The 15,777-nt window shown below is 41.2% G+C and overlaps 1 protein-coding gene across 1 annotated transcript in view; it reads right to left on the reverse strand.

Moving 5' to 3' along the window:
- LOC114084379 (uncharacterized) overlaps nt 1-15,777 on the reverse strand; it is a 60,523-nt gene that overhangs the window by 24,418 nt on the left and 20,328 nt on the right. Inside the window, 6 exon segments of the mRNA XM_071611407.1 lie at nt 4,916-5,056; nt 5,384-5,520; nt 7,995-8,158; nt 10,743-10,881; nt 11,598-11,714; nt 12,394-12,474. Coding sequence (XP_071467508.1) covers nt 4,916-5,056; nt 5,384-5,520; nt 7,995-8,158; nt 10,743-10,881; nt 11,598-11,714; nt 12,394-12,474 — 779 coding nt within the window.

The raw sequence follows: 15,777 nt of genomic DNA on the forward strand, positions 1-15,777 counted from the left end.
TTAGTAGGGTGAGGTCCTGGAAACTATAATTTTTCAAAGCCCCAAGGTGTTTCTGATACACATGTAGTTAGTTTTGTGACCCAATGTTTATTGGTAACTTCATGTCCACAGAATATAAGATCTTTAAAGAGCCTCTATGGTATTTGAATCTAATTTCTCATTTTATAGATGAGGAAACTTAGGCTCAGAGAAGTGAAACACCTTGTTCAAAATCATACTAGTAACCCTGGATGGCTGGTCCTAGATTGGAACCCAGGTAGTCTTGTGTGTAAACGAAGAGAAATTGCAATGGGAGAACTCAAGACAGTGGGGAACCTACCTTTCTGGTGCTCATAACCTGGACCCAAAGTCAATAACTTTAACTGCGATTTGGCCCTTTTGGTATAGTACTATATTTTCCTAGCACAAAGAGAAAAAAGACAGGTCAAGTTTATAAAAATTAATGTTGTCCAAGGTGCTCCACTTACTTAAATGCTCACCCCTACAGGGCCTAGTTCAAATCTGACCACCTTCAAACTCCTCCTCTGGCATCTTCTCCACATTCCATTGTACTCTCTTGCTCTTATTTCCCATTGATTTGTAGTCTACACCTTCTTTGGATTCATTATTCACTGTTTTGCATATATCTTTCCCCATATTGATTATGTAACTCCTGAAGATGGTGGGTTTATTAATATCTTCTTCCACACCCAGTTCTGTGCCTCACTTGCCTTACAAATATCACTGAATTGGTTTAATGCCCCTGTAGACCTACCACTATGACAATAAAGAACATAAATCAACAAATAAATAAGTATCTAAATAAGTTAGATTGGGGTTTGTGTGTCTCACACTGACTTTGGGGAACCCATGAAATGACAAGGTCGAGCTTCTGGGCTATCCTTTCAGCACTGGCTGAGGTTGGAAGATTAAAGTCCTACTTGTGCCTCAATGAATGGATCATGTGATTGCGTGCTGAGTACATAACATGGCACATATGACATAGCAGGCCTCTTCTGAAGCCTCTGGTACCAAAACTAAAAATCCAAATTTGCTCCACGGTATCTTTTCTAAAGAATGTTTGTGTTAATGCAAGGAGGATAATTAGCAGAAATCTTAAAAGAATTTCTAGTGAGTCTCTAGCCCAATGGAAAGAAGACCCATTCACTAGATGGGGCTGGCCCTTTGTTATGATAAAAGCCCAAAGTTTGCTGTGTGGAAGGCTTAGTCATCAGCCTATGGCACTGTGGAGAGGTGGTAGGTCCTTTAGGAGCTGGGACTAATTGGAGGAAGTTAGGTCACTGAGGTTGTGCCTTTGAAGGGGATATTGGGACCCTGTCTCTTTCTTTGGTTCCCAGCCGCATGAGGTAACAGCTTTGCTCTGCCATGAACTCCTAATGCCAGGTTCTGCCTCATCACATGGTTGAAGCCATTCAACCATGGAGTGAAACCTCTGAAAACTGTGATCCAAAACAAATCTTTCCTCTTTGTAAGTAGTTTATCTCAGGTATTTTATCACAGGGACCAAAAGCTGACTACCATACCCTCTCATCTCCCATCTTTTTGGTAGAAAGAATTCCAGGGAAGGGACAAATGCAATGAGCGATCATAGCTCATCCATACTAACCATGAAGTCCATAAGAATAATTCCCTGATTCTTTACTCACAAAATACCCTGCTGGTTGTGTGTATGTTGTCCAAAGGGATGCACATATTTGGTCTACTTGATATACTTTGTCAAGGAAATCTGTTACTTTATATTTTAGCCATTAAGTGTCTTACAGATTTCCTTGGTGAAAGTCACTTCCCTAAGCCCAAGAACCATGGGCATTGTGAATTTTTGGAACCGCAAAGCTAAAGGTTAGGAATTTGGAAATGCAGAACAAAGCAATGTCCTCCCATATCTTTACAATATTAAGTTACAAAAAATATCCTCAATTTTATTTATGAGTAACAGTTTAAAAAAATTAAATCATGTTTGGGGGTGCAGAGAAGGGAGTAAGGAACTTAAGGGATATTCACCTTGTGAAGGTCAGATTACTTTTGGAACGAGCGTTCCTCACATGTTGTCCTTAGCTACCTCTATAGTATTACTTCTTCATATTGGCAATCATTGGCTCATTTAACAAGCATTTATTTATTGCCTTCCATTATTCTCACAGGCACCATATTAGGTCCTGGGGACATAACAGTCTGACCTTGGGAGAGCTTGCAGTCCAGTGGGAGACACAGAATGAGCTAAGAATACAATACTAGCATGACAAGTAAGAAGGGCACAGCCACTGAAGGAGAGGAAGTGGTCTGAGGTGGGCCATACCTGAGGAGCAACACAGAGTACAGTGGATCTAGTAAGGACTTAGCAGAGCAGAGTAGTAGAATGATCCATCTTCGTGAATGGCACAAGCCTCTGCAGAACAGATAAGGGAAAACTCTAGAATCCAGCAAGAATTCTTAAGAACTATAAGCGACTAATGATTGAAAGGGCAAAAGTGGGTAAACCCAGACCCCCACAACTACTTGTGGAACATCTTGATGCTCAAGACAGCCACCACTCACCCCTACCACTTCTGCAGGAAACCCCTCTGGTTCTTAGCTGCCTCAAGTACACTACACCTCTCTTAGTCCTTCCAAAATGTGTGCCTCAGGCTTCACTGCATCTCACTTAGCCTATAAGCAGGAAATTTAGGGCTGCCACTCTGGAAGCCCTGGCCATGCTGGCTGCCCTAACTGCCACTAAAGAGAACCTGCTCTCCTGGCAGGACAGAGGTTATACTCACAGGCTTGAGATCACAGTGGATGATTTTCTCTACGTAAAGCATTTGCAAGCACTTCAATACAGAGAGCGTGAAGCGCCGAACTACCGATAGACTGAAACCTTGAAAGCTATTACTCTTCATCAACTCATACAAGTTGATTCTGGGAAAGACAGAAAAAGTGATGAGTATAAAAAGTATCCAAGTTTGAACCTTCAAGTAATCCTGTGTTATCTGGATTCCCTTCTAGAAGCAAGTAAATCTCAAATCAGTAGGCAAGGTTTTTCTTTCTGATAAACTGAGCCTTCTCAGTGACTCAGGGTAGACCCAGATTGGCACTCAAACATGCTGGATTCTCCAATGTACCCCGATTTCTTACATGACAAAGCCACTTAAGTACTTCATTTACATGTGTGGGTTCAGAGATTGGATCAAATTTCTATAATAGTCATAGTTCTCAGGCCCTTGGAAGGGCCCCGGAAGCCCACTAGTCACTCAACCAAGTCATTCCTACCCTGACCTAACAAGATTATCTAAATATTGTAGGTAAAGGAGAAAGAGAGTGTGCTGACAAGAGCTAAGGTAAATGAGGGACTCCTACTCTATTAAAGACAAGTGTGGCTGCTTGGTCCCATCTAACTGTGGCTTTGCTATAATGAAGGCTGGCTCTTGCCAGATAATCCTCAGTTCTCTAGAGAGGTAGAATCCTGAAATATTATATAAAATCATATTCAATTATATGAAATCTGCTAACTTACAAGTCTTGGAAACTAATGCCAAGCATTTTAAAAAGAAAAACTTGTTTGTAAATTGCCAGTTTGTGATCTCTGTGCAAACTGTGAGACAAAGATAGGAAGGAAAGAGAAGGACCTAGAAATGACTCTGCAGGCTCTTCCTGATCTTCCATTTCTAAGATTATCTAGCCTTGGTGGTATTTAGAAAGCCATATTTTTTGTACCAGGAATTGAACCCAGGGACACTTAACCACTGAGCCACATCCCCAACACTTTTTTTATATTTTATTTAGAGATAGGGTCTCAATAAGTTGCTTAGGGCCTTGCTAATGGCTGAGGCTGGCTTTGAACTTGCAATCCTCCTTTCTCAGTCTCTTGAGCTGCTGGGATTACAGGTGTGCACCATTGTGCCTGGCAAGCCATTCATTCTTGAGAGGTACAACAGAGAAATGCCATCCTGACCTGGGCACCTCCACCTTACTAGGCTTAGGATTCTCCTTCTACACACTGGCCTCTCTTGACCTCACAGAGCCCTTTTAAAGTACAATGATGTCCTAACTGGGCATTGTGATTAATGGGCAAGAAAGGCAGCCTGGACTGTCTGTTTTGCTCCACAGAAGACGATGCCGTGTTGCATATGGTAGGATAGAACACATTTTGTAATTATCAGAGATGGTGAGGGGAGTGCCCATGCTCCCTCTCAAATATAGCCTGTTCCTAGAACCGCACCATCAGTGATGGTGTCGTGGGAGCACCAAGTACTAACTCAGGGAATCCAGAAACATGTGTCTTCTAAGGGTTCACCCTGATTTTTCTCCTTTGCTAAATGTCTTCTGGGCTTGTTTAAATTGCAGCATATTGACTTCTCAGAGAGAAGAATAATCAAATTAGCATGCATTTTCCCATTTAGAATGCTTTTTCAGTTCCAATATTCACCCAAATGATTTCAATCTATTTAAATCAAGACTCTGCTCTCTTACCCAAAATATCTGCCCTTCTCCTTCTTTACTCAGAATTAAAGTCCTTTTCCCACTCTGATCATCCAGCTTCCTGTTCTTTTAGGTTTCAGCCTCTATACCATAGAGATGGGAAGCCAGTGTGTGGGGAACATGATAGCAAAGAAAGTCCTTTTAAACATGTTTCAATTTAGCTCTTGAGGGCAGAGGCCTTGTTTTGGACTTTCCACCTACTCAGTACTTAGTCCTCAGCACCAGGGAAGCACAACATGAGTATGCTGGCAGATAACAGGTTTACTGAGGAATGGGGTGAGATCTCCGTTTTGGGTCCCGTTCTCCTCACTCCTGGACCTGCTAGATAACTGTGTGACTGCTATGTCTACACTAGTCACTAGATATTCACGCCCAGAAAAATCTAGTTTTATGACTTCAAAGTTTTTCTTCAAGTTCCCTTAAGCAACTTTTCAAAAGAAAATGAATCAAAAAGACTGACCCCAAAAGTTCAAAGGTGATGCAGAGGTGATTCCGGAAGTAGAAAAAGTCCTTCATGTGTACCACATAGTACTTGTTGTCTTTATCCTTCCTTCTGAGGACTTCCAGGATCCTCAGCTCCACCAGGGCCTGGTAGTGAAATCTGAGGTGATTGGGGAGTGGCAGGGAGGGTGGGGAATGAGGACAGAAAACACAGGTATCATGTCATAGTGCAGCAATTAGCCCGTTTTCTCAGACCCTACCACAACCCCAACAGAAATGTCTAACACCGCAGAAAGCACTAATAACTCCACACTCTTACTTCCGCTTTGCCCCTTCATGGACTCAGACATGAAGAGAGAGAAATAGGAAAGGGAGAATGAAGAGAAATATAAGAGGAAGAGGCAGAGGCAGAAAGGTTTGGAGTCCTGAAGCAGCTAGAAGACAGGCAATCCATCTTCTATGGCCTATGTCATCCATGGAGCCACACCTCTTTTTGTTCCTGATGATTTTCAGGGCCATCAACTCATTGTTTTTGTGATCCAAGCACTTGGCCACCTGTCCAAAGGACCCTTTTCCAATCATCTCCAGAACCTCGTAGCGGTAGGCAATGTGGTCATGCAGGACCTGCAGAAGCCAGGCCAGAGGTGAGGAAAAGAGCCAGACCCTAGATCATGGGTCACTCCTTGGAGGGGAGTGGTTCTGAACTCCCACCCTTCCTTCTGTTACTGTAGTGATTAGGTGATCTCCTGGATCCAAGACCACCCATGTGGTGCCAGGGGCAGTTAGTTCCACAGGCTCCATCAATGTCAAGCAGTGAAAAGAACATTAGTTAGTCTTTGGAAATGTTGGGTGCTAGTCCCAGCCCTTTGGTTTCCTGCATGTCTTTCTTGGGACCTAAAAAGTAAAGGGGCTGGATAAAACTGAAAGTTCTTTCTATTTTGGACATTTCATGACTCTTCAAGTTCAACATCAGCCCCCTTTTAGGGGAGTTCTATCTCTGACCCTTGATGTGCCTCTATCAATCAGAGAAGGCTTTATGCCTGTTCTGTTCCTTCCTGACCAGATTTGTTCCTCTCTTATACTTATTCATATTTAGTCCCCTTCTGAAGTTAATACAGACTTCTTGGTGAGAGTAATATTTTCTAAGAGCCAGAATCACCCATGACTATCCTTGTGCAAGAAACCAGGTGTTTAGTTAAAACCACAGGAAATTTTCCATTAAAGACTTGAGCTAGATGGCTTCAAATAAGTCACTTATGTACTCTGAGCTAGAGTGACCGCATCTGTGAAGATGAAGATGAGAATCTGGATAAGATGATTTCTAAGGTCATCAGGCTCTTGATCTCAGCTTTCTACAATTACACATGAATTTGAAAGAGGTGAGGGATGAGCGTGCACAACTTTTCAGGTTGGTTTGTGACTGTGTGTTTGAGGATAAAGGATTAATCACAAAGAAGAATCAACACCATAAATTTGAGCATGTAAAACATTTTACTGATACATCAGAGAGGGTTAGTCTAGACTAAAAGGTCTTTCATGAAAATGGGACAGAATCTGCACAAATTTGGCATATATTTTTCAAGCATTTACATTTATCTTCTTCATGTCATCAGTTTGGTTGCCTCATAATTATTGGCTTACATGTCAACTTGGACTTCGGTTGTGCTTACTTGACTCACAATAGTTCCCTTTGTATTTTCAGAGTCTAACAGATTCCAAGCTTATGACAGGTGCTCAGTAAATAATTTTACAATTAACATTTGTTGTGAGAATGTAGCTATCATTTGTTTAGGAATTATATATTTGTGTATATGCTGGAATAAAATAGGAATAAAAATTGGAGCTTACAGAGAATGCACATTATCCCTCTCTCCCCATGCAAATCATACTTCTCTAAGATTTGGGACTAAAGAACTGAGTTCCAGTGAATTCCCATAAAGGTAGTATTGACACCCCAGGTAATTTCTTAGAGACTCTAGACTCAGGTGGGGCAAAGCAAAGGAAGGAGCAAGGAGTGAGGGGTTGTGGACATGTGGTTGAATTGGAGAAAATGTTTATATTGAAGATTCTTAACCAAGGACCCATTAATGCCCCAAAGCATTGCACATACACAGCTTAATGTTTCTGGGATGAAGATACTCAAAGGGATCCTTGACCTAAAATTGTTAAAAACCAGGGTTCTAGATGAAGAGTGAGTGATAAAATCACATCCTTGCTTCTTAGAAGTGTTACCTAAGGACCTGTGGTATAGGCTTCACCAAGATGCTTTTCAGAAATGCAAAATCTCAGATCCCACCCCAGACCTGCTAAACACAAATCTGCACCTGTACAGAAACCCAAAGTGATTTGTGTGCACAGTCAAACTTGAGAAACATGATGTTAAGAAAATTTATCTCTTCTATGAAGCCCTCAAAGATTCATATCCTAAAACCAAGTTGTGATGGAATTTCCAGAAGTAGGAAAGTGCAGACAGCTCACAGCCTGGTGGACTAAGTGTCACTCATGCAGGCATCCTCAGAAGAGGGGGTCACTGTCCAGATTTCATCCTCAGGCGAGAAAGAGGCATTACCCTGGGATCCCCAGATGTACAGTCAGAAAAAGAGGAGTCTCTGCAATCAATTTTTGAAAAATGGAATGAAGTAAAGCACTGTGCATGAGGGACACTACAGTGACAAAAACTATTCTTATCTGTGGAGGGAATGACATCTGCTATAAAACACAAAAGGAGCCATGAATAGGCTTGTGTGGAGGAGACAAAAAGGGAGATTGAGGGGCAAGTGCATCTTACTCCAGTCTGATCTTTTCCAAGGGGTCCAGGACAGTGCAAGAGAATAGCCTGTGAGAGTTCACTCAGGATGCAAACTTGTTATCCCAAATACCCTTGAAGAAAATCACCATTCTGTTAGAAGATTTTGCATACTAAATTTCATGTTTAAACAAGGTGTTTATTTGGTTTAGCACTCATTAGCATCTGTTGGAATGTCTAGTTTCTGTCATCTCAACACAAAACATTATAAAATATCCCCTTTTGCTTTCCTTTCCATACTCTCTATTGCACCCAAGCCACCTGAGGTCACCATGACCTCCTCCCTCATCACCTTCAGATAGGAGCCATGTTCATCATCAAAACTTGTCTTGCTGAATTTCTCTGGAGCCACATTGAGTTTCTCAGCATCAAGCCCCAGGGACCATAACTCTGTGTAGCCCAGGATTTCACTTTGCTCATAAGGAGACAGCTTACTCTTAAAATTCTTTAGGGCTTCTATGTGAAAAAACAGGATAATTGTTAGTTAAGTTGAGGCAACAAGGGTATTACCGAAAGTGCAGATGATGTGATGTCTTTTCTAGTTCATGAGCCTTTTCCTCAAACAGGTGGTTTCTTAAAGATAATGCATGGAGAATATTCCCACGAGGAAATATAACAAGGATAAATGCCAAGGTTTTGGAACTATTTTAAAAAATTCAATATGACAACACAAACATAAGGGAAAAGAGAATTTAGTGCCCCAAGAGCTATGGGTTGCTGCAAAATATGAATTATTATTATTATCATTATTATTATAAATATTTAAAATAATAAGTCCAGAAGTAAAGCCTATAACAATAGTGTACCATTAAGGTGATATTTGTCCAAGTTCATGTGGAATCAGGTCAGACAAATAGTTTATTTTGAGAAGGTTTGAAAACTACAAGTTTTCTGGACCAGGCAGGTGACATAAAAGCAACTTTAAAAGTCCAGTGGTATAGTCCAAGGAGAAGGATAGCTGGGTCAAACTAACAGTGGTTCTAGTCCCAGATTTCCAAGGAATCTCCATACTGCTTTCTAAATTGGCTGTACCAATTTGCAGTCCCACCAGTAATGTATGAGTGTACCTTGTTTACAAAACAGCATACTATAGGAACACAGCCACATCCATGTTTATAGCAGCACAATTCACAATAGCTAAACTGTGGAGTCAACCTAGATGCTCTTCAGTGGATGAATGGATAAAAAACATGTGGCATATATACACAATGGAATTTTACTCAGCAATAAAAGAGAATAAAATCATGGCATTTACAGGTAAATCGATGGCATTGGAGAAGATAATGCTAAGTGAAGTTAGCCAATCCCCAAAAAACAAATGCTGAATGTTTTCTCTGATATAAGGAGGCAGACTCATAGTGGGGTAAGGAGGGGGAGCATGGAAGGATTAGATGAATTCTAGATAGGGGAGAGGGGTGGGAGGGAAAGGGAGAGGACAGCGGATTAGCAAGGTGGTGGAACATGATGGACATCATTATCCAAAGTACATGTATGAAGACTCAAACTGGGTGTTAATATACTTTACATATAAACAGATATGAAAAACTGTGGTATATAAGAATTGTAATGCAAAAAAGTACACGTATAAAAGCATGAATTGGCATGAACATACTCTATATACAAAGATACGAAACATTGTGCTCTATATGTAATGCACTTCTCTATCGTGTATTTAAAAAAAATAAAATCAATAAAACTAAAAAAAAAAGAAAAAAAGTCCTGTGGTTACTCCCACTCCGGCCTGCAGGGGAGCCAGCTAATACTTCAAACCATAGAGGAAATGCTTGTTAGTGCCTCTCTAATCTACATGAGACAGATCACATGAGCGTTTGTATTAGGGCAAGGGGGGCCAGGTGGGGAGTGAGATTCACACTTGAATAAAATGAAGAGTACTCAGAGACAGGAAGCCAGGATCAGGGTAGGAGGCACCATGTTATTTGACAAACTGCTGAAAAGTTGAACTGTGAGGAGAAAGAAAGAAAAAAAGACATAGAGCACAAGGCCACTGTCTTCATATACCCGAAGAGCAGTCATGTCAAAGCTAAATAAGGCATGTTCCTTGCCCAAAGGACAGAATCAGGACCCAAGATAGAAGGAGGCAGATACCATCTCTGTAAAGGCAGAATGAACTCAGAACTGAAATCATCTCCTGGCAGGAGGGTCACTCCTGAGATCATTTAAAAAGGACAACAATTTCAACTTCAGCACTGTGGCAGAAAAGCTGTGAGCAGTGGACGGTGTTGGCATATGGTAAATGCTAAGTGGACTTTGGTTCTCTTCCTTTGAATCCTAAGAGGTCATGAAATCTCTGAACTTTGTGAGGAGTGTAGCTCCTGCCAGAAGACTGTGTGTGATCTTTCAGACCTCACAACAGACAATTACCCAGGCTTAATCTGGCAGGCTCCACAGAGGCAGCTGTCTTCCCACACCAGACTTGGTCCACAGCCTGAGCTTGTAGTCTCTGACCAGAGCTGCAGCTGAGGACCAAATTCTCCTGGCAGGCGACTGATTCTCTAAGGCATCTGAGCCTGTTTAACCCAGAAGGCCCCACTCAGAGCCCTCTATTGGAGACCCAGCTGAGGCCTGCCTCAAGCACCTCTGCCAAGACCCCCTTGTCAAGAGAAAGGCAGAACTTTCAGGACACTTTACTTTCAGTATTCTGGACTTGTCCACTCCTAGCTCCTCCCCACTCACTTTCCTCTGTTCCTAAGTCCGTAAAATGACAGAAGTCTTTCGTTGGGGCTCCCCAGGCAGTGAGACAGTGCCCTCTGTCTGCATTAATGTATCTGAGGCTTACCTTGAATAGTTCCAAGGTAGGTAATAGAACAGTGTGATGCTGGTACTTCCTCTTACCCAACCTCTTGTTTATACTGTTTCAGTAAGAGGGTAAAGGCTTAACTTCTTTCATTTTGATTTGTAGCCTTAGTTGACTACTCCAACATATGGCCACTAAGCCCTCTCCAGGTCAGCTCAGCTCTTAACACTGACCGCCCCCCAACCACCACCTATGCTGCTACTGCCCACCCCACCAGTGTCATACCTGCTGCCATCAGAGGCACCTTGTGCTTCTTTGGTGGTTTCTCTTCTACCTTGTGTTCATGAGTCTTCATGCTAGGGTGGAAAGGTGCTTCTAAAGCCTTGTACTCAGAGGCCAGCTTACGACTGTGCGTTTGAATTTCCTGTCCAAGGAAAGAAATTGGTAATAAAGAACTACTTCAACTTCTTCTGGGGGACATAAACTATTTATATGCCCCAAAACACTCACATCCAGACAGGATTTGTCCTACCTTTCCAGGGAGAAAACAGTAGTTAAGAGACAGTAGGTTTTCTCCACCTTTCTCCCAAAGGAAGTATCTAATTCTCATCTCTTGCCCCAGGAGACATGCACATTAGAGCATACAGTTGACAACCCCAGGGGTGTGTCACTGTAGAAAGAGATGAGAACAGTTTTTATCATTGCTCTTGAGGAGGCCAGCTCCTAACTAGATAAAGTAACTTGCTTAAGGACATGTAAACTTGAATTTATATAACAACACCTATTACGACTTTCCTACATAGTATCTTATTGGGTCCCTATAAAAAAATGGTAGATGACATGGAAGGAAAACAAGATTTTGTTTTCTTCTATCATTTATACACCACAACTTCATTTTTCCTTTCCTCAATGAATCACCCCTGACGACTCCCTAAAGGCCCACTTTGTAGGTAAGAGAAAGTAAAACGCATATTTACCCAAGTTCATATTCAGTACAAAGAGTGAGAAAAGGACTTTAACCCAACTCTTTAGCTGCTACTCCTTTCCCCCACCTTCCTGGACTTTTCTAGATGTGGTTCTGAACTGAAGCTAGGTCTTTCACCTGTCTGCTCAGGAGCATGTCCACTGCCCTGTACTCACCCGGGACAGCACACCAGGCTTCAGCAGAATTTTGTTGCTGATGTGTGGGAGGTTGATCACATTCTTCTTCTCCTTGGTATCCATAAAAGGGAGTGAAGTAATGTTGGTGTTTGTACCCTATAGAAGGAGAAATTGGATAAGGTATAGAAACCTCAGATAAGAAAATTCTCCAGAGGTCATTTCTTCTAGACTCCTCCCCACAACAAGGATGAGCCTAAACCCAGATTTTTGGAGGGAAAAAAAAAAAGAAGATTCCAGGGAGCAGAGTAATCTAGCACACAGGATCTGGGGTTGACTCCCCATTCCACCACTCACTAGCTGTAGACACTGAATGGGTCACATTGATTCTTTCTCTCAGCCTTAATTATTTCATCACTCTCAAAAATGGGACCTACCTCATAGCTTTTGTGAAACTATGTAGAGTATTCCATAAGTGATAGCCATTATTATTCTCATTCCAATATTTTACCTTCCAAACATGGGGAAGGCCTTTTTGCTATACAATGCAAATCTTTCTTGATGCAACAAAAACTCCCATTTCCTCTACTGCTACTTTATAGACTTGACCTTCTCACTTGGGTCACTGCCCTCCTACATTGATTGATTAACTGATTTGGAAAGAGATAATCTAACTATCAACAAATAGCCATGTTTAAAACTGTGTGGAGAGAGGCATGGTGATATGGATAAAGGGCTCTCATTGTCATGCTGAGTTGGCCAAAAGTGCCTGTAAAAAGCTATTTCTTCCATCCACTGCCCTTGTCCTTTCCTAAAGTCACTAACCAACACTTCCTACCTTATGCAAATGTCGGGTCATTTTGAGGTTCTTGATCTTGGAGGGTGGCTTCTGGACTTGAGCCAAAGGCTTATTTTCAACCTGAATCAAGTAGAAGAAAAGTGTAATAAGGTCCCAAGCCACCTGGACCTTTATTTCATTTCCTTACAATAAGCAAGGTATACTTGAAGCCAGCTTTCCTGATCCCAAGCTAGGAAGAGTTCAAAGAAGCTCAAAGAAGTACTCAATGCATGAAATGAATTACTACCCACAAATAATCTTTCCAGAAGTGCTAATGATGGATCCACTTGTCTTATGATTTTCACACCTTAAAAAATCAATATATCCTTTCTTCCAACACAGTCTTAACCAGCATCCTTGTAGATGGTAAAGAATAGAAGTAGAGCTAATGTTATCTTGCTCTTTAGGAAAGAAAATGCTCTTAGTCTTGCCCAGAACTCAAAATGCCCAAAGATGCCTTAGTGGAACCTGCCAGGACACAGGTGCCCAGCCTGAATACCAGTGCTCTCATCAGAAAGGCTTCACATCTAGAAAGGGGTGGAGAGGAAAAGACCACAATCTTAGAACAATTTTTTCCAAGGTAGTGAGCACACCACAGGGGTAGGTGACATAATTCTGTGCAGGATGCAGATAGACAATCACCTAATGGCTATGCATTTATTTTGCTATCCATTTGAAAAACTATAAGAAGTACTTTAAGCATGTGATTTTTGCAGTTGTTATTACTTAGGATGAAATCAAAATTCAAGTAAAAACATAAAAGGGAGCATGAGATATGGCAAAAATTATGAAGGCAGCACTGAAATAACTAAAGTTTAGCAAACAGCCTTCAGTTTGAACACAAGTTCTGTTCTTTGAAACAAAACTTAGAATTCTCTTTCTTCCAGACCTTCCCTAGAGACCTGAAGGAAGCACATCTAAAGCTGAGATACAGGGGGCCAGACCCTTTTAAATTGGCAACTGAGGTACAACATTTATTGTCCTTTAGCACAGCTGAGTCCTCCACAGAGCGGTACTGATGGGGGCATTTAGAATATTCGGTCTTGACCTCCTGGAATATGAAGGTAATCTGAGGGAGAGAAGATTTCACAGAGCACGGGCCATGGTCTCAGACCACGTTGGTTTATTTGCTAATGTGCACTACATGCAGATGTGGTTATCTATGAATAGACTGTGATGATATCTGAGGAAATATTGCAGTTGTGAATCCAACTTCTCATTAAGTAGGTTTACGAATATTAAAACTCGGAGGTATCAGCAGTAACAACAAGCTGGCATTGAGGATGCAATGGACAGACCAACAGGTGAATGGAAAGTACATCAACAAAATACAGCCCAGACTAAATATCAGACAAAGGACATCAGTGAGTGTCAAGTGTCGATAAAAAAAAAAAAAAAAAGAAGATACCACCATAAATGCAATGAGCCCAGGAGGAGGGGAAAGGGACTTCTGGAATGCACGGGGCTTGGTCTGGACTGAGAGGAAGGGAAGACGACATGCTCATTAGGAGAAGCAACAGTATCCAGGCATGCTCCAGGGGTCTCCACTGCTCAGAAAGGATAAGCTGGAGCACAGGGTTGGCTGTGGGTTGCAGAAGCATTGAAAGCTAGGCTAAGAAACTTGGTCTTATCCTATGGGAAAATGTGAACCACTGAAGGTTTGTACGGTATGTGCAAAGCAAAGCCATCCTTCAGAAAGATTCCTTTAGCAGCTGTGTGGCATGACAATACTCAAGGGCATGAACTTGGAAGTCACACTCTTTCATTTTGAATCCAGTTCCACTATTCATTAATTATCTGAATTTGGATGAGTCATTAACTTCTCCTCCTATTACTCGAGCATATTATCATTAACAAGCTCATAAGGTTGTTGTGAGGAAGAATGACTTTAATGTGTGCACAACACTTCAACTAGTGCCTTGAATGTGAATGAGTGATAGAGTTCAATTTTCCTCATTTGCAAAATGCAGAAAGTGATCTGTGCTCATTTCCCATGAAATTGATGGAGGATGAACAAGATGGCTAAAGGAGCTATGATGCTTAACTTGACAAAAGAATAAAACAAAAGAGAAATTCTCATAGATTAACATTATGGTAACTGTCATATACATATATTGGAAATAAACAATTAAGAAGTAGACAGCAGCTGGGCGGGGTGGCAAATGCCTGTAATCCCAGGAGCTCAGGAGGCTGAGGCAGGAGAATCTCGAGTTCAAAACCAGCCTCAGCAATATCAAGGCACCAAGCAACTCAGTGAGACCCTGTCTCTAAATAAAATATAGAACAGAGCTGGGGATATGGCTCAGTGGCTGAGTGCCCCTGAGTTCAATCCCTGGTGCCCATCCCCCCAAAAAGTTGAAGGCAGATGGTAGAAACCAGGTTTCTCTTTGTTGGAATGGAAATTTATGGATCAGAAAAGTCTGATCAATATTACCATCATGTTATAATGGACTATAATTGTAGATATAGCTCATGTTTAAGTTAATATAGATACAGATGGCTACGTGTAGAAATATTTATGTATATGTGTGCACGTGTGTGCACATGTCCAGGTGGCTTGGGATAAAGCCCTGTCAAGAAAAGTTTAAGAAAATGTCAGAGCCAAGAGGAGACTAAAGAGACATGTCAACTAAATGTAATACGGGATCCTGGAACAGACAAAGGACATTAGGTAGAAATTAAGGAAACCTGCATGAAGTATAGAGTTTGGTTAATTATGACATATCAATATTGGTTCATTATTTATAACAAATGCACTATGAGATATAAATAATAAAGAAAACTGGGTAGATGGTGGGGAGTAGTGTGTGGAAACTTTTATCTCTCTCTCTTTTTTTTTTTTTTTTGGTAAATCTAAGACTATTCTAAAAATTAGTCTTTTATTAAAACAAAACTCCTATAGGAAGGGCAATGTCAGAAGGGCTGCCACTTATGATATAGTACAAATTTCTTCTACGTGGTTCAAAGGACAGAATCAGGTCAAAGTGTGGGAATTATAGGGAAGTAAATGGAAATTTATGGATCAGAAAAGTCAAATCAATATTACCATCATGTTATAATGAACTATAATTGGAGAAATGTCTGGTTCAATAAAATGAAGAATTTTATAAAATTTAGAGTTGCACATAAAAGGTAGGAATCTCTCTGAAGCATTGACTTTCCCATCAGGTGGAATCCACCTGATGATCATCTGTGCAAAATGTGTATGGAATGGGAGTCTGGGCAAGATGTAATCTACAAAGTCCTATCAGTTTGTAAGATTTATTCAAGTGACTTCCGGATGTGCGTCTTAAGAGCTTTCTTCCGTTTGGATTTTCAGTGTCCTCCAAAGGCCCATGTGTTGAAGGTTTAGTCTCTAGCCTAAGGTACTCCTGGGAGTTGGAA

This window comes from Marmota flaviventris, chromosome 4 (assembly GCF_047511675.1).
Source record: "Marmota flaviventris isolate mMarFla1 chromosome 4, mMarFla1.hap1, whole genome shotgun sequence".
In the NCBI taxonomy this organism is placed as follows: domain Eukaryota; kingdom Metazoa; phylum Chordata; class Mammalia; order Rodentia; family Sciuridae; genus Marmota; species Marmota flaviventris.